The sequence below is a fragment of the Phyllostomus discolor genome, chromosome 3 (assembly GCF_004126475.2).
Source record: "Phyllostomus discolor isolate MPI-MPIP mPhyDis1 chromosome 3, mPhyDis1.pri.v3, whole genome shotgun sequence".
NCBI classification, from domain to species: Eukaryota; Metazoa; Chordata; class Mammalia; order Chiroptera; family Phyllostomidae; genus Phyllostomus; species Phyllostomus discolor.
The window spans coordinates 205,729,427-205,756,334 of NC_040905.2; the positions used below are offsets into that span (position 1 = coordinate 205,729,427).

The following is a 26,908-nucleotide window of genomic DNA, read 5'->3' on the forward strand; positions in this document are numbered from 1 at the left end:
GTGAAAACAAACAACTTCATGTGCATGAATTTCCAAATATGGTATTAGTAAATCAAAGGGCAAGACTGTTACATTTTTTGTTATATCTTGGCAAAGTGGTTTCTAGAGCAGCAGGAGCTGCCCCAAGGGACATCTTTCAGGACCGTTGCAGGGATTAGAGCTAACCGATGAAGCACCTGGCACAGGAGCAGCGCAGGCACAGTAAGGGACTGTCGCCATGTCCAGATGGGTTCTCTTTGAGCCCCGGCATGGCTGGCACCTCTGGGCTCATCTCTTACTGCCCGAAGATTGGTTTCCTGTTCCTGCCCTGGTTCTGATGGACACGCGGCAAACCTTGGTGAGGATGGCCAAGACTCCACGATCAACGTAGGGTGCTAGACCTGCATCCTCTCCACACGTGGGCTTTTCACTCCAAGCACACTCTTCTGCCACCCGTCTACTTACTGACTTCAGTAGGGTTGCTTGTCACTTTCTTCAGAGGGCAACCTTTACTCTTGATTTTATGTATACCAAGAAGGCAAAAACTACCACATAAACTATGATTTGTTACTTTCTTATCATATAGAATGACAACTATTAAAAAGCACTTACCACTCTTGGACATACATTAAAAGGAAAATATAAAAAAGTGAATTGGTTAGGCTATTCCTAAAAACACTCTTCCCATTCAGAGTCTGATTCATTTGAATCATTTTCTGATGCACAGTCATCAATGTCCATGTTTTTCCAAGGTTATCTCAGTCACAAAACATAATAAAACTTCATCCTCTAGAAACTATCTTCCTTAATTGGGTCCCAGAGAGAACTTGCTTGCTGCTTTTCAAGAAAACATGAATGCAAATATCTGTTTCACTAGCAGCAAAAAATACACCATGGTTCTCTGCTCTGGTATCTTTCAGCATTTACAGTGACTTTACATTTCAATGCAGAATCTGGGTGCAATTTTGCAGACATTTTAAACAGCAATTAGACAATGTGTGCAGAACCAACAACGCACATCATTAAATTAACATGGTGATGCTATTAACAGCTATGACCAAGTCCAAGCATAGGCAGGTCTTGACAGTTGTGTCACAACCGCCCTATGGTTAGTAGTGATTGTGGGATACTGTTGTACATCTCTGGGTAGCAGAACAGAGCATATCTGTACTAGGCCTTTGTTCCCTGAGAACTATTGCACTGACTTCATCAACTACATGCTGGAAGAATAAAAGCTATTCTTGCTCCCTTCTGCCCTGCAAAGGAAAGCAATTCTGTTGCTGGTGTCAAGGCAGTGACAATAAAATGACCTTAACCTGAAAGGTATGTTCAATTTGAATTCTCTTAAGGGGAAAAGGAACTAATATTTATTGATCTACTATAATCCAACCACTTCAATGCATTACTCAAGGCAATTCTGTAATGTAGCATTATTTCCCACATTTTCAGAATGAGAAACAGGCTCAGAAAGGTAAAGTAACTTCCCCAAGGTCACACAGCCAGTACATAGTATGGTCATATTCAAACTCAGGGCTGTTAGACTGAAAGCACACGCTGTGTCCATGGTGCCCCATGATGCATACTCAATATTTTAGCCAAAGGAAAGGAGGGAGTACTGGTACACTACGGGGTCCATTCACCCAATCCTCTTATGAACTCTAGGCCTGGGATGTACACCACTTCTCTTCCAGGTAAGTCCTATAGCATGAGCTCATTCCTAGCAATGACCAGCCATGAATATGGATGCTGCAGACTTATTAATGGGCCCAGTAGTCCCCATTCCTTTTTACTGTACTTTCATAGTTTAATTCCTTTCCCCCAGATAACTTGAGCCCTCTTAATTATTTTCCCTTGAGGTCAGCAGCAACAAACTGGAAGATAATTGGGTGAAATAAAAAAAAAATACTAGCTGCTCAAATACATAAAATACAGCTTCCTGAGTCCCGCCTGGTGTGGCTCAGTTGGTTGGAGCCTCACCCCATAACCAAAAGGTTTCGGGTTCAATTCCAGTTCAGGGAACACACCTAGGTTGTAAGTTCAATCGCTGGTCCAGGTGCATACAATTGCTGGTCTGAGCACATAAGGGAGGCAACCAATTAATATTTCTCTCTCATGCTGATGTTTTTCTCTCTCCCTTCCTCTCTCTCTAAAAAGCAATGGAAAAAAAAAAGTCTTCAGGTGAGGATAAAAAAAAATACAGCTTCCTGAGACAAGGAAGGCAGGGGAATATTGGGTAGAGGTAGGAGGGCCCTGACCCGGAGGTGAGCAACACCTCTCATACCTCAGTAAGGAACCTGTTTAGAGCTGCCCAGGTATTTGGAAGATCTGTTTTTCTTTTCCTCCCCCTCCATATGAATGCATAGTTAGCATTACAATGTACACATCACAGTTCCCACCTCAATTCAGAGGCACACCACCTTCTTACCCAAATAACCTCACAAGTCTTTCCTCAAGTCCCCATTGCTCAAGGAAAGGAAAACTCTGGAACAGGTCTTACTTGTTTGAGCTTTTCTTTTTTCTTTTTTGAAAAAGACACAAAAGCATAAACAGAGCTTGTTCTAGAATTTTAAATTCTGTTCTGAAATAATGAGGCCTAGCATTGTTAGAGAGGTTCAAGGACAAAAGAATGGGAGTAAGAACAACAACAAAGACCACACATCTTGTTGAAGGACATGAATAATCATAGCTTGGGACTTACTGAAAGTGACCCAATAGATTATCTACAGGCCAATATAATGGCCAGTGTTGCACAGGAAGCCACTAAGAGCAGCCATCATTTGCTGCACTGAGGGCTAGACTGGCGTTTTCTCACTGGATTCTCACAATGACAGTGTGAGGTAGGTATTATTACTACCATCACCTTGTAGATGAAGAAGTGAAGGTTCAGAAGCTAAACAACTCATTCAGTTCACACAGCTGGTAAAAGGCAAAACTGGGACTAGAACCCAAGTCTGTTTTGCTAAGATAAAGCTTACTTTCCAGACCAGCACTTGCCTGGCTGGGAAGGGGGAGTGGAAGGAAGTTCGGAGGTTTCTCGAATGTGCTCCCCCAGGGCTGGCCATGGCCAGCAGCTGTGCTAGTCCTTGGCCCCTCCACAAACCTGTCTGAACACCCTCCTCACCACAGGCACCACTTCTTCCAAACCTGCCTTGGGCTCTTTGTGGGCCTCAGTCCCCTTCTTCCCTTAAGTCCTGCTAAGCCCATGCTGCTCCTTCAGGTATTACTGCTCAGAGAACCTTAGTAGTTGCTAACACCTCTCTTTTACAAGCTTTTGTCTGGGTTGTCCATTTGGCATAAGTCACATGCTAATTTGTGTGACTGTTCTAGATTATCAGGTACAAGAAATTGAACTGGTTCCTGTTTCCTGGAGTCTACACTGGTCCCATGTGTACATCAGGAAGAATACACACAGCAGGGCTGCTATGTACCGAGTGCGCACCAGACACCAAGGGCTGTGCAGGAGGCTTTAGCTAATTTATCTCACTTAATCCTCAAACAAATCAATGTGAACCTTTAATTTTCTAGATTAAAAAAAAGGGGTTCTGGGAAACTTACAGTGAGGTTAATGGCAATTTCAGCCCAAATCCTTCTACTTCAGTGTCTCTTATGCTATTCTTGCTAAATAAATACTACCTTTTCTTAACCATTATATTATATTAAAAAATGGAGGACTCCTGGTCAAGATGGCAGCATAGGTAAACACCTCCTTGCACAACTACATCAAAATTACAACTAAAATATAGAACAACCATCACCCAGAACCATCAGAAATTGAGTTGAATGGGAGTCTGACAACTACGGAATTAAATAAACCACATTCATCCAGACTGGTAGGAGGCCAGAGATATGAAATGGGCTGGTCCCAAACCCACGTGTGGTGGATAAAATTCAGGAGAGAGATTTGGGGAGCAAGGAGTCCCAGCTCCACACTAGCCCCCAGCCCAGAGAGACAGTGTCAGGAAGACAAGTCCCCATAACTTCTGGCTACAAAAACCAGTGGTGACTGAGTCAGCAGAAGAAACTTCTGGAATCCCAAGCAGTTCCTCTTAAAGAACCCACACACTGACCTACTCAGATTCACTCCCTCTGAGCTCCAGCACTGGGGTAGCAGCTTGAAAGGCACCAGTGGTCTACAGAGAGGAACTGAAGTGTCTGGCAGCAAGACAAGAGCTGGGGACAATTTCTCCCAGACAGAAAAGCAGGCAGAGCCCACTGCCCCTTTTCTCAGCCCTCCTTCCCCCCTGCCCAAAAGAACCAAAGATCTGGCAGGTGAGTGTCATATCTGAGACTCTATCAACCTGGCTCACACTGTATGCCCTGTCCTAGGGATCCCCTGAGATTCTATCCCACCCAGTTCACTGACACACCCAAACTATTAACAGTGACTTCTCCATGTAAATAGCTGGTCTTGGCTCATATTTCGCAACTTCCTAAATCCTCTCAAACAAGCAACAGCCAGCCTCAGTGAGCCCTAGCTCCCCACCCTGCCCCCACCTCTTAATAAGTGGCTCCAGATCTGTCACTAGCAACAGCCAGCTAAGACTCACAGCTTAGCTTTGTCTAAGAATCTCCAAGCCCAGCACAAGTAGTGGCCATCTCAGATTGCTTTATAGCTCAGGTAGGGTGGTCCTGGGCAGAATACAGGTAGGGGCTAGCCTTGGCCTGACCACCCAGGAAACCCCAGAGCCTGTGCATGCAGTAGACAAATACAGACCCCATCAGAGCACTATGAACCTGCCCCTGCACAGATGATCCTCCACAGAGGGTGAAGGTCAGTGGCCAGTAGTCACAGCCAGACCTTGCAGCTGACTGGCCTGGGTAAATCCCTCGATTGTCCTGCCAACAGCAATCAAGGCTCCACTAAAGAGGAGGCTGTACTCAGCCCACACAAAGGATGCACCTCAAGGACCCAGCTTGGGTGACAGGGAGGCTGTGCCACTGGACCCTACAGGACACCTACTACATTAGGCCACACTACCAAGACAGGGCGTCATAGCAGCTCTACTTAATACATAGAAACAAACACAGGGAGGATGCCAAAATGAGAAGATGAAGAAACATGGCCCAAATGAAAGAACAGATCAAAACTCCAAAAAAAGAGCTCAACAAAAGGGAAATAAAGAATCTCTCAGAGGCAGAGTTCAAAACACCGGTTATAAGTATGCTCAAGGAACTTAGTGAAGACCTCAGCAGCATAAAAAGATCCAGTCGGAAACAAAGGATACACTAATTGAAATAAAGAGCAATTTACAGGGAATCAACAGAAGACTGGATGAAGACAAGAATCAAATCAATGATTTGGAACATAAGGTAGCAAAAGCAACCAATCAGAACAACAAAAAGAAAAAAGAACCCCAAAAATGAGGATAATGTAAGCAGCCTCCAGGATAACTTCAAGAGGTCCAACATCCACATCATAGGGGTGCCAGAAGGAGAAGAGAAAGAGCAACAAATTGAAAATATATTTGAAAAAAAATAATGAAAGAAAACCTCCCTAATTTGGTGAAGGAAATAAACATACAGGTCCAAGAAACACAAAAAGTCCCAAACAAGATGGATGCAAATAGGCCCACTTCAAGAGACATCATAATGAAAATGCCAAAGGTTAAAGATAAAGAGAGAATCTCAAAAGCAGCAAGAGAAAAGCAATTAGTTACCTACAGGGGAGTTCCCATAACACTGTCAGTGATTTCTCAAAAAAAAAACTTTGCAGTCTAGGAGGGACTGGCAAGAAATGTTCAAAGTCATGAAAAGTGGGGATCTATAGCCAAGATTGCTCTACCCAGCAAAGATACCATTTAGAATCGAAGGGCAGATAAACAGCTTCCCAGACAGGAAAAAACTAAATGAGTTCATTGTCACCAAACTATTATATGAAATGTTAAAGGGACTTATTTAAGAAAAAGATCATCAAAACTACGAACAATAAAATGGTGACAAATATATACTATCAACAATTCAATGTAAAAAACAAACTAAGCAAACAAGAACAGAGACAAAATCACCATACAGAGAGTGTTTTGATGGGTGCCAGATGGGAGGGGGTGTAGGGGAATGGATGAAGAGGTGAAGGGATTAAGAAGTGCAAATGGGTAGTTACAAAATAGCCATGGGAATGTAAAGTACAGTATAGGAAATGGAGTAGCCAAAGAACTTACATGCATGACCCATGGATATGAACAATGGTGTGGGCATTGCCTGAGGGAGTGGGGGGAGCTGGGTGCAGGGGGACAAAGGGGGGAAAATGGGGACAACTGTAATAGCATAATCAGTAAAATATGATTTTTAAAAAAGATTCTAATTAAGTAGAAAAAACTCACTCCTTACAATTCTTTGGTTATGAATAATGATACTGGCTCATAAATGAAAACTGCTTTTCCATTTTTAAGAAAAAATAAAAATTGTTATTTGATATTTATAGCTGAAAAATAAAATAGCAAGTGGACACTTCATAGCCAGAAGAAAATTATATTTGCCTTACTACCATCAATGAATTAATTGATACTCTTTTTTGTTCTAAACAGGATTTAAGGCAGTTGTTATGAATCTGTTCAATACCAGTTGAAGTAGGGAAAGAAATGGGGACAAGGTGCCCTGGCGGGGTGGGCTCAGCTGATTGGAGCAGCACCCATACACCAAAAAATTGAGGGTTTGATCTCCAGTCAGGGTGTATACAGGAGGCACCTGATCAATGTTTGTCTCTCTCTCAATTCAGTGAACAAAGAAAAATGCAAGCTGGGGTGAGTTTAGTGCTGCACTTGTATGCTGTGAGGTTCTGCACACCTGCTGGGGTGCCCACAAATTTGTCTCTAAGCCCTCCAGCTGCCAAGCCTAAGAGGGAAACAGAATCATAATGTATTCATGGTGTTCACAGAGAAAAATGGCCATTCAGGTGCTTGAGTTTTTAAAAAGCAATGGGGAGGGGAGAGAGAAAATTAAATATCACATAATGTATTTATTATGTGTTGGTCAGCCAGTCAACAAACATTATTATGTATCAGGTACCACAATGGGCTGAGGCTAGAGAAGAGTTCTGTTCCTTGCCTATCTGGAGTTTATGGTTAACAACCAACATTAAACAAATGTATTTCTGTATGTGGGTAAGCTGGTGCTGGGACACTTACAGGGTACTGTCATCCCCTCATTTCATCCTTGCAGCAATCTTGAAAGCCTCATCTCCGTAATTTACAGAGGAACCTTTGGCTCAAAGAGGTGAAGCAACTTGACAAAGGTCACAGCTAGGGAGAGGCAGAAAATACTGCGTGAAAAGTAGAAGAGGTGCAAATGGCATGAGTTAATTAAGTTTTCTTTGAGGAAAAGCTGTTTAACTTTTTGCCTGGTTTCCAACCAGCCCTCCCTGATTCATGATCAACAACAGAGGATGAGGATCCATGAGAGGACAGGAGCGATTCTAGGTTGGGAGACGGGGCAGAGACTACCTAGTTTCCACCTGCAATTTTGGCGGCCAAACCACAGGGCTCACCACAGTAGAGGAGCTCAGTGTGTGTGGAGCTGGGCAGTGGAGATGGTTTGCTAATTTGAGACAGGTGTATACCACTGGAGCCGCTGGGTGAAGGGGAAGAGGGAGGAAAATGCCCTTTGAGTGTGGCACTATGGCTTTGTGGAATAGTAACTCTGGGGGTTGGGAGAGATGCCTTCTAGAGCTCCAAGGCACTAAACTCAACTGAATGAACACTTGAGTTACAAAAATAATGCCTGGAAGAAAACGTATAAGGTCAACATCAAAGCCTGCGGCAGTCTGCCCTTCTGTGCCTCCTTGGTCTACCGGAAGGAGACGGGCTTGGAAAACATCAGGAAGGGCTCAGTCGCTAAGACCACTGCAGCAGGATAAGTTAATCACAGAGCAAAGGTCAGGAGACGGGGCTCTGATGGCCCCAGAGAGTTCAATGAGAACCATAAGAGCTAGAGCCAGCTGCAAAGGGGAAGTCTCAGGTTGTCAGCCACCAGCAGCTTACGAGACTCTTGTACAGACTCTCGTACAAATGCAGGGATGAATGAGGTACAAAAGAAATGAGGAGAGAAAAGAGCTCTATGGAAAAACAATCAAGAGAAAGTAACAAAACAAAAAAATGTAAAAGGTAAAAATGCAACTGGTAACAGGAGAAAAAGATTTTATCTTTTTTGTGTTCCAGCATTAAGATATGTCACATGCCAAGATGCAAAGTAACCAATTTCCTTCTTAGTCTAGCCTTGAAGTCTTTCCAGTGTTTAAGGGGAAGACAAACCCACAGGTGAGAGATGACTCTGAGCCCAGCACTGTGCTCATGCTTCATATGTTTTCCCTGGTTCCCCAACTCAGAGAGGCAAGGACACGTCACAGAAGCCCTGCCTGACACAAGGTGCCTTCCTCCACTGCTGCAGCTTCTGTGAGAGTGGCATTGCACGGTCTACGGATCTTGCTCTACTGGTGACCGAGAGCATACCTAGAATGTCTGTTGCACAGACCACCACACTGTGCCTTAAAAGCTTCAGTTTTCTAAGCGTTGGGTTCAAGAGAGGCTCCGGGTCAGGGAGAAGTGAGGAATGTGTCCCAAGAGAAGGAAAACCAGGTCCAGGCTTGATCATATAAGCAGATATCAGAGCCAGCTCTGTCCCACAGAGGCTACTTAGAAACCGGGCCAGAGAGGCAGGCCGTTGCCCTGCGCCACATCAGGCAGCAGGAAGGGGCCTGGGAGGGTGGGATTGGTGGGCAAGTCCAGGCGCTCAAATGTAACTACTGAGGAGGTGGAGGGCCACTGGGTGGGGTGGGTAGGCTGCAGTCAGGTTGGGCGAGCAACAACCACCTTCCCCAACCAGAGAAGGGTCATTCCTGTGGTAAAGAGACACCCTGCAGGTCTCAGCACCTGTGTGGGAATATTGCTGCCGAGGCTGGAGGAGAGCTGTCTGTTATACTAGCATCTACTGAGTCAGGTACACTTTGGAGGGACCAGGCAAAGGGGTCTGATGCCAACCATCTACACAGTCTATTTGTTTTTATAAAACAGTCAATTTTGCTTTATATACTTTTGGAAGGTTAAAAAATGTGCTTTTTAAAATAATAAGGATGAATTACCATCCTAACAACAATTAAAGAATGCATTAAAAATCTAATGCATCTGGAACTAGATATTGGTGATGGTTGTAAAACCTTGTGAATATACTAAACACCACTGCACTGTACACTTTTAAAAGGGTGTATTTTATGGTATATGAACTACATTTCCATCTAAAAAATCAAATGGAGACCTTGAAAAGACAGTTTTCCTACGGAATTATAATATAGCTAGATATAGATTCCTATAGAATCTCTAGTACAGAAAATGCAAGGGGCCCAGTCTCTTTTCTCTCCCATTTTTCCACCAGAAAGATAGTTTACTCAGAAACTGTCCAAAGCTTCCTGCTAATTTCTGCAAAGGCTCCGGGCATTTTCAGTTTTGGGCTCCGCTGTAGGAAGGGCTCAGTGACTGTCGTCATCTAACAACTTCTTTTTAGCTCCTATTTGATGCCGGGCTCTTTATGGACGTCCGTGCTGTTAGCTGTATTCTTGTGGGTGAGGAGACTGAGACTCAGAGAGATTATGTGGCTCACCCCAAGACATACATTCAATAGGGCCAGAGCTGGCATTTGGACCTAGAACTCTTTTCTACTACTCAGCCTTTTTGTTCCAACCTCAGGGTCAAAGTCAGCCAAATCTTAGTTGGGAATTCACCTAGAAATCTACAGTTTCCTTTTGTCCACCCAACACACAATGTTTGTGCACTTCCTAAGCAACAGGCCCACCACACACCATTTTCCTTCTTCTGCCTGAAGCAGAAACCCAGGTCCTCCCCATCTCCTGCCTCTCCTGCACGAGCTCCTTGTTGTGACGGCTCCCTCCTGAGCAGTAGGCCCGTCTTGATCCCTTGCTGCTTCTTAGCTTTAAAAAAAAATCTCTGTTCTCCCATTCTTGCCTGGACATTTGTGTTCTTTTGTGAAATAATGTTTTCTCAAATCCAGAACCACTATAAGCTCCAACCTTCCTATGTCCAATGCTAGGAACATGGACACTCATAAATGCTGCCAAATGGACATGATACACAGTTGTTGTTGTGTGTTTTTTTTTTTTGCTTACTTGTTGGAATTCAATATTTAACAAAACTTACATAGCTCAGAGTTAGGTAAGACAATGTCAGCCACACCTGTCTACCTCATCTACTTCCATCCAATCTCCCCTGCCTTGGTGTTGTAAATTTCAACAGGATTTTGGGAGTCATATATAGTCATTAATAACAAAAATAGTGCCTACTATTTATGGAGAACCTGTTTTGTGTCAGTAGTAATTACTATTCAAGTTTGACAAAAGAGAAAGTAGGTTCAGTGACCTCAAAGCTAGTATATGGGGAAGCCAGAACCAAAGCCAGGTTTTCTCATTTCTACCACATTTCATTGACTTGTATTTCTGCCACCAAGAATATCAACAATACCACTTACTTTAGCATCAATTTATTCCCTTTGCAAAATTTCATGGCATCAATGAAGATAAAAGATGAGAATGGAGGCAGCTCTGCTCATCCAGATGTCACTTCACAGCTGTGTCTAGTGAAGTCCTATCACCCCCGTGGACTGTGCACCCTCAGATTAGGCACATTTCAGACTGTTTGCTAAGAGCCCCAGATGGAATACATGATGCAGCAGCATGGAGTGACTGGCTCAGAAACCCACACACATTACAGATAAAGAACCTACAACCAGTATCTCTCACAGAGAATCAAAGTATGCCCATTCCGAGTGAAAGAATGGCTTCCAGAGTCACTCAGAAAAAAATGTCAGGAAAGCTATGCAAAATCCAAACCTTAATTGTGCACCTCTGATTTAACCTTTCCATTCAACTGTGCCCTCAGCAAGCACCAGGAGTTAGCTACTAACTTGGCTCTTGTCCTGGCTAGTCTTTGAAAGAACACATGAACTTACTTGTCTTGATCTGATATGGAAATATTTTATCACAAAGGTGTGTTAACAAGTGTCCAAAATAACCCAAATATGCAATTCAATTTGGGAACTGACTTGTGGTCCTTATTTAGGATGGATTCTGAATAAATGAGAAAAAGGAGTTTACATGGGAAATACCATATGGCTTCTACTGGGACCTTTTATTAGCAACATTTAATTAGCACAGTGCCTCGTACATAGTAAGTGCTCTATAAATATCTGCTGAATGAATGAATAATTAATCAATGATAACTTAAGTTTACAATTAGCAAGTCATCAAGAAGCCTAGAAGCAGAATTTTTTCATAAAATCTTGGTGATGGGTATACCTTCTTCTTTCACACCTTGGAGTGTTAGTAAGAAAAGCTTTAATATCAGGTGGCACTGGATTGCAAGAGCAGGCTCTACCACTTCTTAGCTGTGTGACAGTGGGTAAGTGGCTAACCTCTCTGAGCATCAATACCCTCCCTAATCTACACAACAGAGCTAATAAATTTGCCTTGCAGTGTGATTTTGAAGATTTGCAATAATGTTTATAAAGAGCTTGACACACACTGGACTCAGTAGATGGCGGTCATTATAATGAGAGGGAATGCTGATTCTCATCAGCAAGTCAGTCCTTTTGTCCCAGAGATGGGAAGGCTCTGCCAACACTGGCCAAGGTCAGGGCTGCCATCAGCCAAGGTAGGCAAGATTCTCATTTTCACTTTCAAAGTTAAGAGAAAAGCACAGATCTAAAGTAGAAAGGAACCAGCAGCACATGTTTTTAAATATTCATAAGGGCTGGAAATGTCTTACTCCTTTCGTTTTCTCTGCCATCTGCTTTTGTTTCTTTTCTTTTCATTCTTATGCCACAGCTGCAAATGAAAACAACCATACAATAACTCAAGTTAAATAAAAAAAAAACAAAATAAAAACAATCTGAGGAGTAAAAAGGGAAGATGAATTATAAAGTTTTTCCCTGAGCTTACAGACTACAGAAGCAAGAATGTGTGATGTGAGGTAAAGCCTCTGGAAACCCAAATCCGTGTCCGATGTTTATAATAACCATGGTAAGAGCAGCCTCCACTTACTAACTGTCACTTGATAACAGCATCTCTAATTCCTAAAGTCGCCCTTCCAGGTAGGCAAGTTAAACCCATTTTACAGGAAAAGAAATGGCAGACCAGAGGGGTAAAATAAATTTGTAATGGCGACACAGCTAATGAGAGATGAAACTGAGATGTGAACACAGGTCTGTCTGAACCCAAAGCCCAGGCGCTTTCTCTATTATCCTCTTCAGAAACGGGAAGGAGCCTGAAAAAATTAAGTTGGGAAATATTTAGGGCAGACCATTTGTGCTAAACTGATTTATTCGGATAATTAAAATTCGTGATTATAGCTCTAATTAAAGTTAACTCAGATAATTGGTTGTTGTATTTGTGAAGGTGCAATTAGAGTCTCCCACATAATTGCGGGGTTTTCAGCATCATCGTTTCCATTTATTCACTGCATCCCAGAGCTTTGCTCTTCTGGCCTCTGTTCTACCAAAGGCTGCATTATAGCTCTTAGGGTCTCTGAGCTCAAGGACCATGACCTATGATACTAGGGTCTGAGCTCAGTCTCATTTAACACGTCTTTGTCCCGAAGTCAATGAACACCTCATCTTCAAGTGCAATGTAAAAAGCTCTTACAGCCTACACTTTACTGTTGTCCTGAAAACTCCTAGCAGCATGTACCTGAAGAAAAACTGGCAGCAGTGGTCCTCATGTGTTAATTACACTTGTGAAGTCTATTATGCATAGAAAGGGCACCTGCTGGCAGTGAAAATGACTAGAATCTGCCCTTCCTGCGCAGTGAGTAAATTGAGAGTTCATTTCTACAGGAGATAATAGTTTTCAGATTCCATTTCGTGCATCCCCTGCATGGGGACGTACTTAACATTTAAATCATCTGCAGAGGCACAAACCTCCTTCAAATTTACATGTTTCAGGCTCCTAGCACTTTACTTAAAATGCTAGTTATCCCTGCTGGCTCTTACCACCAAGGATTAAACTCAATGTGGTGAAAGTCACTGAGCACAATAGAATCAAGTTATTAGCATTGACTCAAATTTCATGGCATTTGTAGTTTCTGACCAAAGCAGTGGTAGCAGGCTGAAGGTGATCAAATCAACCTTAATGGAGGATGTTTTTTTCTCTTGGAGTCTTTTATTTCATCATTCTTGCATCTTGCGATTAATAAACAGGTACCAATCCCCACTGGTCTGTAATCATCCTCTGTTCAAATGTCAAAAAGTTCTTTCAGGGAAACAAGAGACCAGGAGAGAAACGCTATCACACAAACAGAAACTTCCAGGATGGAACATAATCACAAAACTCACTCGGACTCAGAAGAATACAAGCCTTAACTTTGATTTTCTGGAGTGGAAGTTTGGGGTGACAAGGGCTTAGTAGCTTCCTTGACAAGTCTCCCCTTCTAAGTCAGACTCGCCAGGTTGGTGACAAAGTTCTGGACAGTGCTAGAGTTAGAGAGGGAACTGAAATGAGGATGGGAGGATCAGCTGCTACAGGAAAGAGTAAAAACAGCTGATAAATCCTCTAAGCAAATGAAAGGAAGATTGCCACCTGAGATGGCAGCTGGAAAAAACACTGATTTTTTTTTAAAGTAAAACTTTTTAATTATAATAACCGCACTTTCTTCATTGAAATAGCTGAAAAGATTAAAAATAAAATAAAAATCATACAGAATTCCTCTCCCTCCTCCCATCACAAATCACTGTTAACATTTTGGTGCACTTCTTCCTAGATTTCTGCAGGTGGGTGTGTACACACATTTAATTTTTCTGTTATATATACACATATGTTTTATTTTTATAAAAATGGAATCATACAGTACATAAAACTTATGGGCAAGTTACTAAAACCCCTTGGGCCTTGGTTTACCAGTCTGTGAAATGGAGTCAATGATACCTGCCTTACAGACTTTCTGATTGCAGATGCGAAGGAGATGGCCCAGTAACTGGGGCCTCGGGGACCTTCACCACTGGCCGCTGCCGTGATCACTGATGGTACTGACACAGCATTTTCCTCCCCACTGTTCTGGGAATGTAAACTGTTGGTTTTAACTTAGCTTAGCAATCAAAACTTTCCAAGTAATGGAAAGCGAAAGTTGTGCTATTACTAATCCCTGCACACAGGAACCCCTGGGTGTTCCTACCTAAAGCACAACATTGAGAAACACAGGCAAGTGTCTCCCACTGAGAACCCTAAGGTTTCCCTTAGAGCAAATGTGTGCATGAGATGTGTAGGGGGTCATGAGTCTCCCTCTGTGTGGGGCCCCTGAGATGGGTGTGGTGGCCAAGGGACCTGTATCTGTGTGAGAGTATGTGCCTGTGAGGTGCTGTATGTCAGGGGCTGGGTGGCAAGAGGACTGGGTGCCACTGTGTGAGTCTGTCTCGGGAGACATACGCCCCTGTTTTACCTTTTCTACTTTTCTCACTGTCTCCCCTCTGCCTTCCTTGGGTTTATATTTTGTTCTTTCTTCTCCCCCTCACTCCCCTGGCCTCCTCCTTCTTCTGGGTCTGTCTATGCCCAGCCCATCAATCTTGCATTCGAAGAACAACAACAACAACACTAATGGAGAGCAAACGTGGGCCTTTCCTTTGAGATCCATGACAGGGGAAGTGACTGATAGCTGGTTCGGATGCTCAACAGGAGCAGCAAGCCTGAGCAGAGGAACAGCCCCTTAATGTTGTGTAAGAGGTGGGAGAAAGGCGTGGATAAAAGGTAGGTACAAAATAGACAGGGGCATGTTCAGAATAGTATAGGAAATGGAGAGGCCAAAGAACTTATATGCATGTCTCATGGACATGGATTTGGGGGGACTGCTGGAGGGAATGGGGGTACCGAGCAGAGGAGGACAAAAGGGGGGAAATTGGGACAGCTATAATAGCATAATCAATAAAATATATCTTTTAAGAAAAGAGCCACCTTGGTAAGAAAGATACACAGTAGAGAAATCAGCTGATTCACTTGGTGCTAGGCACTAGAGAGGGTCGCTGATCTTCCCTTGGTGGCCCTGAGCTACAACTTTGTTGTACCCATGGCTTCTTGGGGTGAGGGTGAGCCCAACATTCAAATCAGGGCTACTGAGGAATACCTTTAAGCTCCCAGGTCAACCTGGCTACCCTGGTGAACCTTTTCAGCAGCAGGTTTGCAAACTGGGTTGGAGGACCCAGCAAAAAGTATGACTGACCTGAACTCACTCACTCTGAACCAACTGTAAGTGTCCTGAATCATCTGTTCTTAAGCGACAGAACGGCAGCCCCTCAAATGGGTCTCTTTCTCCTGAAGCTGTCAACTTCTGGTGGGTAGTGCCTTTTCCTATATAAGTATAGTTCTGAGCTGTCTGGAGACAATGTCTTTAACTACGTCACACTAGAGAAAGAAATTGTTCAGAAGGAAAATGGGTCCCAATCTGTCTTTTTGGTGATCTACTGAAGACAGAGTGTGATGATGACAGTGCTTCTGCAGAAACACTCTTGAGTGCTTACCATGAGCCTGCTTTCCTGCGTGGTGCCCTTTCATCTGCTGCACCATTTCACCTTTATGTAATTATGTATACAACAACTTCATTTTGCAGATGAGGAAACAAGGTCTTAAGCCAAGTGGCTTGTCCAAGGTGGTACCGCTGACTCTTATGCCCGCCCACCTTCCTGCCTGCCTGCTTGCCTATCTTCCACTAAAATACAGTTCACTGAACTGAAATTCCCATGAAAAAACTTGAGGGTTTTGAAGTCTGGCTTGTGCTCCCAAACCATGGCTGAGAGCAAGTCTTACAGAACGTGCCAGCACATGAGTGAAACTTGAAGATCTTGGGGGTCTCGACTGTTCTTGTCATCAGGTTTCCAATTTGTCTTAGGAAGAAAAAAATGACGCAACTACTTGGTGCTTTGGTTTCCCCAAACTGAGAAATGGGAAGTGTTATCTATTCACTTTAACTCTTAGGAATACCATGATGTACATGAAAGATATTCGGAAACAAAAGGGCCATGCCATCATATAGTTTAAAATGCATGTCATTTTTTAAGTTAGTATTTTTCATGTCGAGTCACCAATCGCATTACCGGCTACAGCCTTAACGTTCCTTGCCAGTTCCGAGAGAAGGAAAGCAGAGGCCGGGGGAAGCGGCGGTCTTACCAGCAGTAGTCCAGCAGGTGCGGCGGCAGGACGGGGATGTACACGTGCTGCCAGAACATGGGGTACAGCATGGCGGCGGACCCGTGGATGCAGGCGGTCAGCTGCAGGAGAAGCAAAGCAGAGGTCAGAGCTCACAGTCAAATGAGGAGATACTGTCCTAGTGGAGTTCAGCAGTAAAATTAAATACATACTTCTCAATGTATGTAAAATAAGTTAACTCAATCATCCTAATTCAAATTTAGTAAGAGGCTGCTTTTCAAAAAAAAAATCTATTTTTTTCCTGATTATGAAACTAATGCCCAATGACAGTAGAAAATTTAGAAAATGGAAAAAGAGATAAAAGAAAACAGAAGTCTTCACCATCTGAAAATAATTTAATATTTTGGAGTATTACATACATACGCACTTATATTTCCTTTTCTGATAAAATCAGGATTATTATAACTACAGTGTTCATTTGCTCTTTTTTTTTTGCAAGTATGCTTTTTTCTTTAAGTTAACATTATTTGCTGGCATTTTCCCACATCTTTGAATATTCTTAGAAAACATATCTTTAATGCCACTCAATAAACGTCCCACACTATATTTAACTACTCTTCTACCATTAAGTTATGTAATCAGATCAGGTCAGTAATTTTTATAGCTGGCTCCTAGATGTAGAATTCAGAGACAAAAGTTATAAATATTTAAGGCACTTAATAACTATAGTAATATAAACATAATAAACGCATGCATACAGTGAACAGAGGAAGGACGGAGGTCCTTGCACCGGCCCAGCTGTGTGCTGCAATGTCCCCTTGCGCCTCACCAGCACTAAGAACTGCAGTCAAGTTAGCAGCTTTAAAACTGCATCTATCTTGATTTTTTTAAATTCCTCTTATCATGACTGAGGCTGAACATCTTGTCATGTTTCTGGACTATATATTTCTTAGGTAAATGGTCTGTTCCTAGTCGTAGGCCACTTTTTCTAATGACTGTACTTTTAAAAATTGATTTATAAGCAAAGAGTAGATATGCAAAGGATACTAATCCTGTGTGATGTTTAAAAAGAAATACCTTATTTTTTTTGAATTTTTGAGGTGAAGAGATTTAAACAATTACATAGACAAATACTTTCCTTCGTGACAGTGTCCACTGCTTTTATACTAAGAAAGTCCCCCAAATCTTTCCCCAGAGATTAGCTTTAATCCATCTGGAATGAATTTACATTTAAGGACTGAGGTGAGAATTTATTTTTTCCATATAGTTAATCAATTGCCCCAGCACTCTTGGCTGACTGACACTTCCTCTCCCTATTCTTTGGACATGCCCCCATTTCATGTTCCTTTTTTCCTTAAGAGCTAGACACATCATATAATCAATATTTGATATAATTAAAATTTGGGGAAACAGAGATATAATGGAATAAAACTGCTACAAAATTCAATACCGTGAAAAAAGAAAAAACCAACACCTTGGGAGACTGGCTATGAAGTGACAAAAGCCAACAACACATGTTTCTTTCTGTCTTGTTTCTTTGGTTTCTGGGAAGCCTATTCCCAGGAGGACTTTGCTTCTTTTGGAAGCTGTTAACTGGCCTTTGCTGACAGAAGGACATTTACGTGGCGAAAGAGTGACATGCCTAGGCCCAGTTAAAAGAATCCCAGAGGTTAGTGTAACATGAACAGCTTTAAATTGGACATGCTGCTGATGTATCACAGTTGTGAGAGCTGTGCATTAAATCCAGGGCCACTACTCCCCCGACCCCTCTTCCCTCCAGACCCTGTTCTTTAAATCAGGTACATGTCACGAACAGGAGCTGATCCTGCAAACTCTCTAGAGCTGTTCCCAGCAACACCACCAAGGCTTATAGGTTTAATCCACTACTCTCAACCCATTTTAAAATGCTTCCTTATAAATAGGAGGCTATCTGTCATATTATACATGACTAATCTCTTCAGGCATAGAAGAGATGAGAAATCTTTGCTGGTGTTGAATGAATGGAAAATGAACCAACTCCACCCTGAAGTCTGGCTACAGTGTGAAACTGGCCTTGGGCCCCAGCCCTTTCTGCCCATCCTTTAGCTGCCAAAGTACTCTTACAGAAGTGCAGGTCCAGTCATGGAACACCCTACTGGGAAGTCTTGGGGGCACATCCGAAACAGGCATGTCTCCACCAATTCCCAGTCTGCCTGGAGAGGAGCATCTCCAGCCACAGTCTCTACTGCCTTCTCCGAGTATATTCTTAGAATAAAGCACTTGCAGACTTAGAAGAAGGTATGCACTCCTCTCTCTCCTTCTCTCTTTCACCCTGTCCCCTGAACTGGCCCAGATCTGTGCCCATAGCAAACGCCTCCTGCCTCAGGTCTCTCTCTGTGCAAGTGCCCCTTCCTTCCATGGCTCACCTCGGCATACACCCCATCACTAATGGGGCTACAACTGCCTGCATATTTGTCCTCTCCTTGTAAAGTCCAGAAAGACCTGTCTCTCTTTTCTTCTTCATGTTCTCAGGGTGTGTGTGTGTGTGTGTATGCTAATACAATGTTTCTTGCAAAATAATTGCATTATTTTTTATAAATAAAAATAATTCTACTTAGAATATATTCACAATAGAAAAATAGTTAGTGGCTTGGCTTTGAACATTATTGGACCACTTATTTTCATGAGTCTCACAGAGTGGGGTATATGACTCAAATTCCAAACAGTAACGGCAAGATAAGACACAAGATATGTCATTTTTTGGAAAACGAAGTCAATGAATTCATTCATCCATTCATTCTATAATATGCCTATTCTAGAACTGTATGACACAAGTAAATAAAAACACTTTAAAATCTATAAGGTACCATACAAATGTAAGGTATCATCACATGAATTCATTTGTGATTCTCTTTGAAGAAGTCATTCAATCGTATGTTCCTGGCTGAGACAGAACTTGATTACTTGCCTCCTTTAAGCTTAAACTGGTTTGAGTCTAAATCCTATTTTAAGTGATAAAGTGGCAGCGATCTTATCTTCAGTGTTTTTCTCATGTCCCCTTAACCTCAAAAACACCCTACAGAGCTGAATGCCAAGATTTTAAAATTTCTTATCACTCATAAAAAATAAATGTTTAAGGTATTTGGTAATCATTTTCGTTGGGAGTTTTCTAAGGGCCAAGTCTCTGTAATTGGAGTAAAATATATTTACCCACTTGATTAAGAAAACAAACAAAAAGGGAATTGTTGGGCTTTTTTACCAAATACTAAACAGCACAAACAATGTGCATTGTTACTTAGGAAAAGTGGCTAATCTGACCACAAGAAAAATGTTATGATATAGCCTATGCTTAATCAGGAATACCATGTTATGTCCTGTAAATTATCATTAGCTACTTATTTGAAAAATAACTCTAAAACCAGCCCTATTTTAAAAAATAAGGATCCTAAAGGCCTATGCTCATTTCTTAGAGAATACAAAATTTAAAAGTAATGAAAATATACATTTGGATTGTAGTAAACAAAAAGGCATTGTGAATATTTAATTGAAGTGTAAGTCGAGGAAAATGATCCTATCAAAATCTCACTCAGTGGGAGAATAGAAAGATAGTATGTGTAAAATTTGCCCAAAGTCATTAGTCACAATGAATATTCATCAGAAGCCAATTATCAATCCCATTTAATGACACCCCAAAAGATTTTGCCCTGAAGCAGCTGAATAGTCTAAGACTCCAGACAAAACTAGACAAATTATACAGCCAACAGCCAGTCTAGCCAGGACACAGATTGTAAAGTAAACCACTGGTGGGTTTTTGGACGCTCTTTTAGCAAATTCTGTCCTCAATTAAAGATGCACAAGGTCACTTCTATCTTGGAGCTTTCTATATGGCTTCATTAGTTTCCTTTGAGGCAAAGGGAGAGAAAGGGAGAAGGGAGTAGGATAGGACATGAATGAGGACTGATCAATGATAGAGCTGAAAAAAATCACAAAGACATTTTTGTTTTATTTTAAGGCATTTCTCACAGATAATACCCAGATTACCAGTCTTAGATCCCAGAGGCAGTTCTGAAATTTAACACGGAATAAAAGTTAAGAATCCCACCCTTAAAAAAAAAAGAATCCCAACAGTATATATGCCAGGCACCACGTTGGGGGTTTAGAATTTTGCAAAGTGCTATTTTAAAGGGGTCTGTATGTGTGTGTGTTTACATACACACACCTTCATTGTCACATTTCACAGATAAGGAAACAATCTCAGCGGTGAAATAACTTGCTCAAGGCCACATAGCTAGTGACAGAACTGGGACTCACATCCAGGTCTGTCAGACTACAATGGCCACTGCGTTTCCGCAACGCATAAATTAACTTAGAACACGTTTTGAGCGCCTACCTTGTGCCCATACACTGTGCTGAGGATTTTGAACTAGATGAGATACTGTCCCTATTAGCACGACCAAATTATGTAGAAATGCATTTGCCTTGGTGTTAGATGAACAAAGTATCTAGGGCAAAATACCAATTAAACAGAAAAAATCATTTTTAAAACAAACACAGATCTGATAATTTCCTGGGGATTAGTTACATTTAACTAAGGTGTTGTAGGGCCTTTAATCCACAGGAAATTCTAGACTATGAAGTAATGATTGTCGAAGTGAAAGGTTTACATCCCAATTTGGCACACCTATTTGAAAGCCTGGGTTTCTGTCGTGTTCCCTTTTACATACTTGCATAGAGTTTCCACTAATTCCCGTTTTTGATCTGAGCAAGCCACTTCCTCTCCTGGGTCTCAATTTCCCCTCTGTGGAAAACAAGAGGCTGGCCGACATGATCCCTCTGCCCCCTTCCAGCTTGACAACTTAGGACCTAGAGGAATTGCTGTCCTTTGATGTGAAACATGCACCTCCTCTGCCTCAGCTCCCCATCTGACTAAATACAAGAAAAACAGGGTACGTCTGAAAGCTGGTCTTGCTTTCTCATCTCTGCAGCTCTAGGGCCCCCTGGAATTTACATGCTATCTAGGCACCATCACCTCTCAGCCCCGCCCCCGTCTCCAATACCTGGCTGTGGAGGGCACAGCCTTCCCCTGAGCTTGGCTCCTGACCCTCTGAGAGCTCAGAGGCAGATGATCGTAGGAGACTAGGGACATGAGAATAAAGATGTGAGCTCCTCAAGGACAGAGCACACATTCGATTCCTCTCCTTATCTCTTACTATTCTTGACACAGAACAGGTGCTGAGTAAAAGTTTGGGGAACGCTAAAAAATGCCTCCAGCTTAACATCATGAGGAATGGTAAGCAAGATTACCAGACACTTAACAAATTACAATTGCTTAATATATCACCACTAGAAGCTGTAAATTTCTAAAAGGTATTGAGATTCCAAATTCTAAAAGCTGACAGAAGAAAAATCAGATGGTCACAGTTAGTCACATCCTAGAACTCAGGATGTTGAAACAGCAAACTGACATCTGCTTCAGCATTAGTTAAAGGAATTGGGATTTCTCCTCTGAATCCAAACATTAGGAAATTGATAAAACAAACAGCATAGGAAGAGTAAGATTACTATTTTTAAAGATGGGTCAATTAAGTCCATTCACTTCAACCAAGATCATCCTATGTAGAAGAGTCGTAGAAAATGTCTTGTAGAAGTTAGCTTTCTCAATTGGAGAACTAGATTCTTTTATTTAATTACAAGCCACCTTTGTAGTTATCAGGAAATAAATGATGCCGTGATTAGTAGTGTTGTGAATTTTTTGTTTGATTTTGATTTTTAATTATTCTCAAATGTAAAACCCACTAGATGATCAGCAATGGGTTTCAAGTAAAATCTGTAGGGACTCTGGAAGTTAACCTATTGAACCCTTCTAAGGATATGAGAAAACCTTTAATTATAAATGGTTCAGCTATGTTCACATTGTGCTTACTACATTTAGTGAGGGTAAAGCTTGCTTTTAAGAAACTGAGATGCTTTAGCAAAAAGGCAACTTAGCCTAAGGATGAAAGAACTCCAGCTAGTCTAGACAGAAGCTGAACATGTGAGTAGAAAGAAGGAAAAGAGCAAAGAATCTCCTGCTTTTCTTAGAAGTTGAAATGTAATGCTTCTTTATTTTTATTTTTGGTTGTGGGGGATGGGCAGTCTTTCTTCGAGTTGTGTGTGTGTGCGCGGGCTTTAAGTTGAGTGGAACTCATCTTACATTTTGCTTCTCCACTAACCTCTGGAGATAGGTAAGGGGAAAAAATCACCCCCAAAAAACCAACACACCAACATGGGGTCCAGTCGAATGCCTTCCACTAACAGCAAGATCATCCAGTCAAGAGGAAGCTTTCTTAGGCAATCACCTGCCTACTCAATCACTTCTCCGCCCCCCACCCCAACTAGCTAGAATAATTAGAGTAAGTTATTAACCAGGAAAAGAAGCTGTCATGCCGAGATTTGACACTTCAAAACATCAAAGCAACTGAAACTGCCAGAAAAAAAGCCTTAGCTACCAAAATAGAGGCAGAAACAATAGTATGGGAAACTACAGTGTCAATAAGCTGGTAGTACCATGAGTGAGGAGAATGCAGACTTTTTTTTTCTTCAAACTGATTTGAGGGGGGGGGGGGGAAGGGATAAAGAAAGGGAGAAAGAGGGAAAGAGAGAGAGAGAGAAAGACAGATTTGTTGTCCCACTTACTGATACGTTCATCATTTGATTCTTGTATGTGCCCTGATGAAGAAATCGTATCTGTAATCCTGGCTTACTGGGAAGATGCCATAACTGACTGAGGTACTTAGCCAGGGCCAGACTTTTCTTTAAGATGAAGAAAAAACAACAACAACAACAAAAAACAGAAACTGGGGTCATTTAATGCAGGGGGAGCCAGGTTCCACCCCTCCTACATCCTGTGCCAAGACAGACGTTACAGGCCGATTGTGGTATCAGGATGTGGCGTGAGGGTCCCTCTGAACACACAACCATTGTCAATGGACTCAAGTGGGCACTCAACAAGAAATCTATTTGCCACCTCAACTCTAGTTAAATGGGTATTTATATATTTTTGGAAATATTCTAAGATCATAACTTATGCTTGGCTAATTTACACTATTGCTTTAATGGCTCATTTTTAAAAATAAGAAAGCAGAATCTAACATGGGATCATGAGTACCTGCCAGGTGCCTGTCAAGTATCCATACACAGAGAAGAGACTAAGGAGCCTTCAGGTGGTAGGACTTACTAGATTTGAAGGCACAGAAGTGGGGGAAGAATCTCGGCTGTAGAGTTTTGTCAGGCAAACACAACCTTAGAAAGTGACAGTAAGCTTAGAAAGATTAAAGCTATAGTACAGCCTCCACCATGACTGCTTAACTCAGCATTTACTATCTGCCAAGCACTGTTCTTTGTTTCTCTTTCTCTCTTTTTTTATAGTTGTTCAAGTATAGTTGTCTTTATTTTCTCCCCCCACCACTTCACCCCACCCCAGCCATCCCCACCTTCCACCCTTGATCCTACCTGTCTTTGGCTTTGTCCATGTGCCAGTTACATGTGTTCCTTGACAACCCTTCCCCCTTTTAACCCCATTGTCCCCTCCCACCTCCCCTCTGGTTACTGTCAGTTTGTTCTTAATTTCAACGTCTCTGGTTATATTTTGCTTGTGCCAAGTACCGTTCTAAGTGCTTTACATATACTTAACTCATTTACTCTTCACAGTTCTGTAAAGTAGGTAGGGTTATTGTCCCTATTTTACAGATGAGGAAACTGAGGTTCCTAGGTATTACATACCTCATGCAGGGGCACAGAGCTAGTGGCAGAGCTAGGATACGAACCTAGGGAGTCCGGCTCCAGAATCTGCTCTTAGCTCACAGCAGACTGCCTCTGGGCTATGACCTGTATTGATGTGACAATCACTGAGTATCCACTATATGTACATGCCATGCCCTCAAGCAATTTAAAATAGGCAGAGAAAGATCAAAATGCAAACAATCAACTTCAACACAAAAGCATTATGAAAGAGGTATTATAATAGAAGTTCAAGTGTATTCGAATATAAAGAAGGAATCATTAATTCTGCCTGGGGGCAAGAATTAGGATTGCTTCTGAGATAGATAGATAGATAGATAGATAGACAGACAGACAAAGAGATCAAGACAGAGACACACACAGGCACATTAGACCAGAGCCGGAAAGGATGAAAATCAGAAGCTGTTATGTTAGTCCTCCTCCCTGGGAGGCCAGTCAGGTGGTAATGGTGGATCAAGAGAACAGATCAGCTTCTTAAGGCCATTCTAGCACTATGCAGTGATGACTCTGGAGACCTGAACAAGAAACAGAGATTTAGTCAATGGCTATGTGACTAATGAGAAGTGGGTGGATATGAAAAGCCTCATTTGAGTTGCCATGACTATTCTCTGTTGCTTGGATTCATTCACCATCCACTATCACCAGCTATACTAATTACATCTTCAGAACTCTTCCAGGCTCTCTATTGTCCTCTTTGCTTCTGAAAGTCAAATAGGGGTTTATTGCCCCTCAAAGGGAAGATTCAGAGTCAGCATTTACCGAATGACTAGTATGTGCCCAGGAGTGGGCTATGTGCTATCATATCTATGACCACTGAATCCTTTCAACAACCCTGAGATGGGTTTTAATACTATTCTAATTTTTATAGAAGAGGGCAGAGAGATTCAGAGAGGTCAAGTAAGTAGCCAGAGGCCATGTGGCTAGGAATAACACAGGGGAGGATGAAGGACAAAAGCAGGAACTGAATAAAACCATCCTGCCTTGAAGGCTGGTGGTCTCTCCTACAGCCTTGCTGTCCTTCATCTTGGGAAAAGATAACACCTGCAGGGCTGTTGAATCATCGGGCTCGTAGACTACATAGCTATCAAGGTAGCAGATGAAAATAAATGTGAATTTCCATAGGATCTGTACTGACCCCTGACTGCACGGTCTAACCTCACATCACACTACCTTGGCTCACCAAACTGACCAACCTTTCAGCCTGCACAAAACAGAGGGCAAGTGAGTCCTTGTTCCTGCAGACTTAGCACACAGTACATGCTCAAATTTCTTTAGTGAAATCCATAGAGATGCCTGACATTTAGGGCTTTTCAAGTATATTAAGATGTCAGTGACTTGAATATTACCTACTACCCATTAGTGTTGTTTTGGGAGAGATTTGATTGATGACAGTCACATAAAAATAAGCTGAGTTTTATAATCTAAGGAATATGTAATTTATTTCATAAGTTGATACACTACTAAATAATAAATAATAAACATGCTTCTCTGGCATCCTCTTACTGCAATGGCTAAAAAGAAACCTCTCTACTCTATTTATACCCATGTACCCAAAGTTACACTGGTGGACTACATTAGTATCCAAAATTACTAAAGAGCTTAGATAGATTATATTTAGCTGTGTCCCGTTCTAGAGTAGGCAGTACCAAAATCAAAGCTCTCCCATCGAAAAATATGGAAACAAAGAATTTTTTAGTGTTGGTCTGTACTCATGTCTCCTAAACAAACTTAACCAGGCTCCATTATATAGTCTCAAAATGAGAATGAATCTAATGATGAAAACTAAAAATAATGAAAGAATAAACATTGTTTTTGCCTTAGAGAGCTGTCTAATCACTGTTTCTGAATCTGGTTATGTATCAATCATTTGGGGAACTTCAAAAAATATATATCCTGTGATTCTATGTTAGACCTTTGACCCAAAATATCCATATACTTGAATTTTTAACAAGTTTTCTGCGTGACCCTAACACAACCAGCCCATGGATCAACATTTGAGAATCACTAGAGATCTAAATCCCGTGTCTAGTCCGAAAAGCTCAATGCTTGCTGAAGCAATGAGGAAACAAGGCAGCAGAGGAAGGTAAGGACGAACAGGGAGATCATGGCTGGTGGAAGTCACAGCAAATTTTAAAATATCACCAATTAGATTGCTTATATTCTATATATTACAATCTCCAGAACATCTCCAAGTTCTTATTCTAGTTATAGTGCAACACGAACAAGAGAAAACCAATTCACCCATAATTAAATGAAGAACATAGTTCAAAAGCAGTTAATTGTATTCACATTTAAAAACCAGAGAAAAACCACATAAATAAAACATACCAATCTTTCCTCCTACTTTCTGCCAATGAAGGTTGCATTCATTTATTTCTAACAGTTTTTAATATTCTCTGAGCCACAATAAAATTTTATGTGATGGAGATTAGAGAGGCTATGCTATTTGGAAGTTTGGCTGCAGAGTCTGTATTTCATGCCACTTCATTACATTTTGTAAGGATTTCCCTCTTCACCACAAGGATTAGTTTTCTTCTCACTCTGAATACTCTTCTTAGGTTGTTAGTGTGAACTAGGTTAATCTCTCTCTTTTTTAACATATAAAAGATGAACAAACAAAATGTTCAACTTATTTTATTTTTTAAATAGAACACTAAATTTAGTCTTAGAATTCTCTGTTTGGTAAGTTTCCAGTTACAAGGTCTTGGCTTCCCTTGAGCACAGTTTGAAACAAAATAATGCAGTTTGTTCCTCGGCTGGAACATGCAGAGTGGAGTGTGCAGGCAAAGAAGCCCTGGCTCCGGTCCAGTGTTTCAAACCTCCTTAAGCTGCCACTCTCAGCTCTGCTTCAAGGGCTGCAGAGAGGCAAACAGGATTAGTTATTTCTAGTCCAGAACGGCTAGGAAGGCTTACACACATCATTCAGGTAGCCAAACCATTACACAGGATGGCATAGTCATGACCAGGTGGAGTGCACCAGGAAAATGGTGGAAACGAAGCCAAATCAGAAAAACTCCCAAGTCCACAAACAGGCCCTTCTTAGGT

The 26,908-nt window shown here is 41.7% G+C and overlaps 1 protein-coding gene across 8 annotated transcripts in view; it reads right to left on the bottom strand.

Annotated features, from left to right (window-relative positions):
- The window catches only part of DENND1A (DENN domain containing 1A), a 490,983-nt gene that overhangs the window by 200,328 nt on the left and 263,747 nt on the right, over positions 1 to 26,908 (bottom strand). For all 8 annotated transcript variants that reach the window (XM_036022196.1, XM_028530073.2, XM_036022199.1 and 5 more), the window contains one exon: positions 16,127 to 16,227. In XM_036022196.1, coding sequence (XP_035878089.1) covers positions 16,127 to 16,227 — 101 coding nt within the window. The remainder of the gene's footprint in view (positions 1 to 16,126; positions 16,228 to 26,908) is intronic.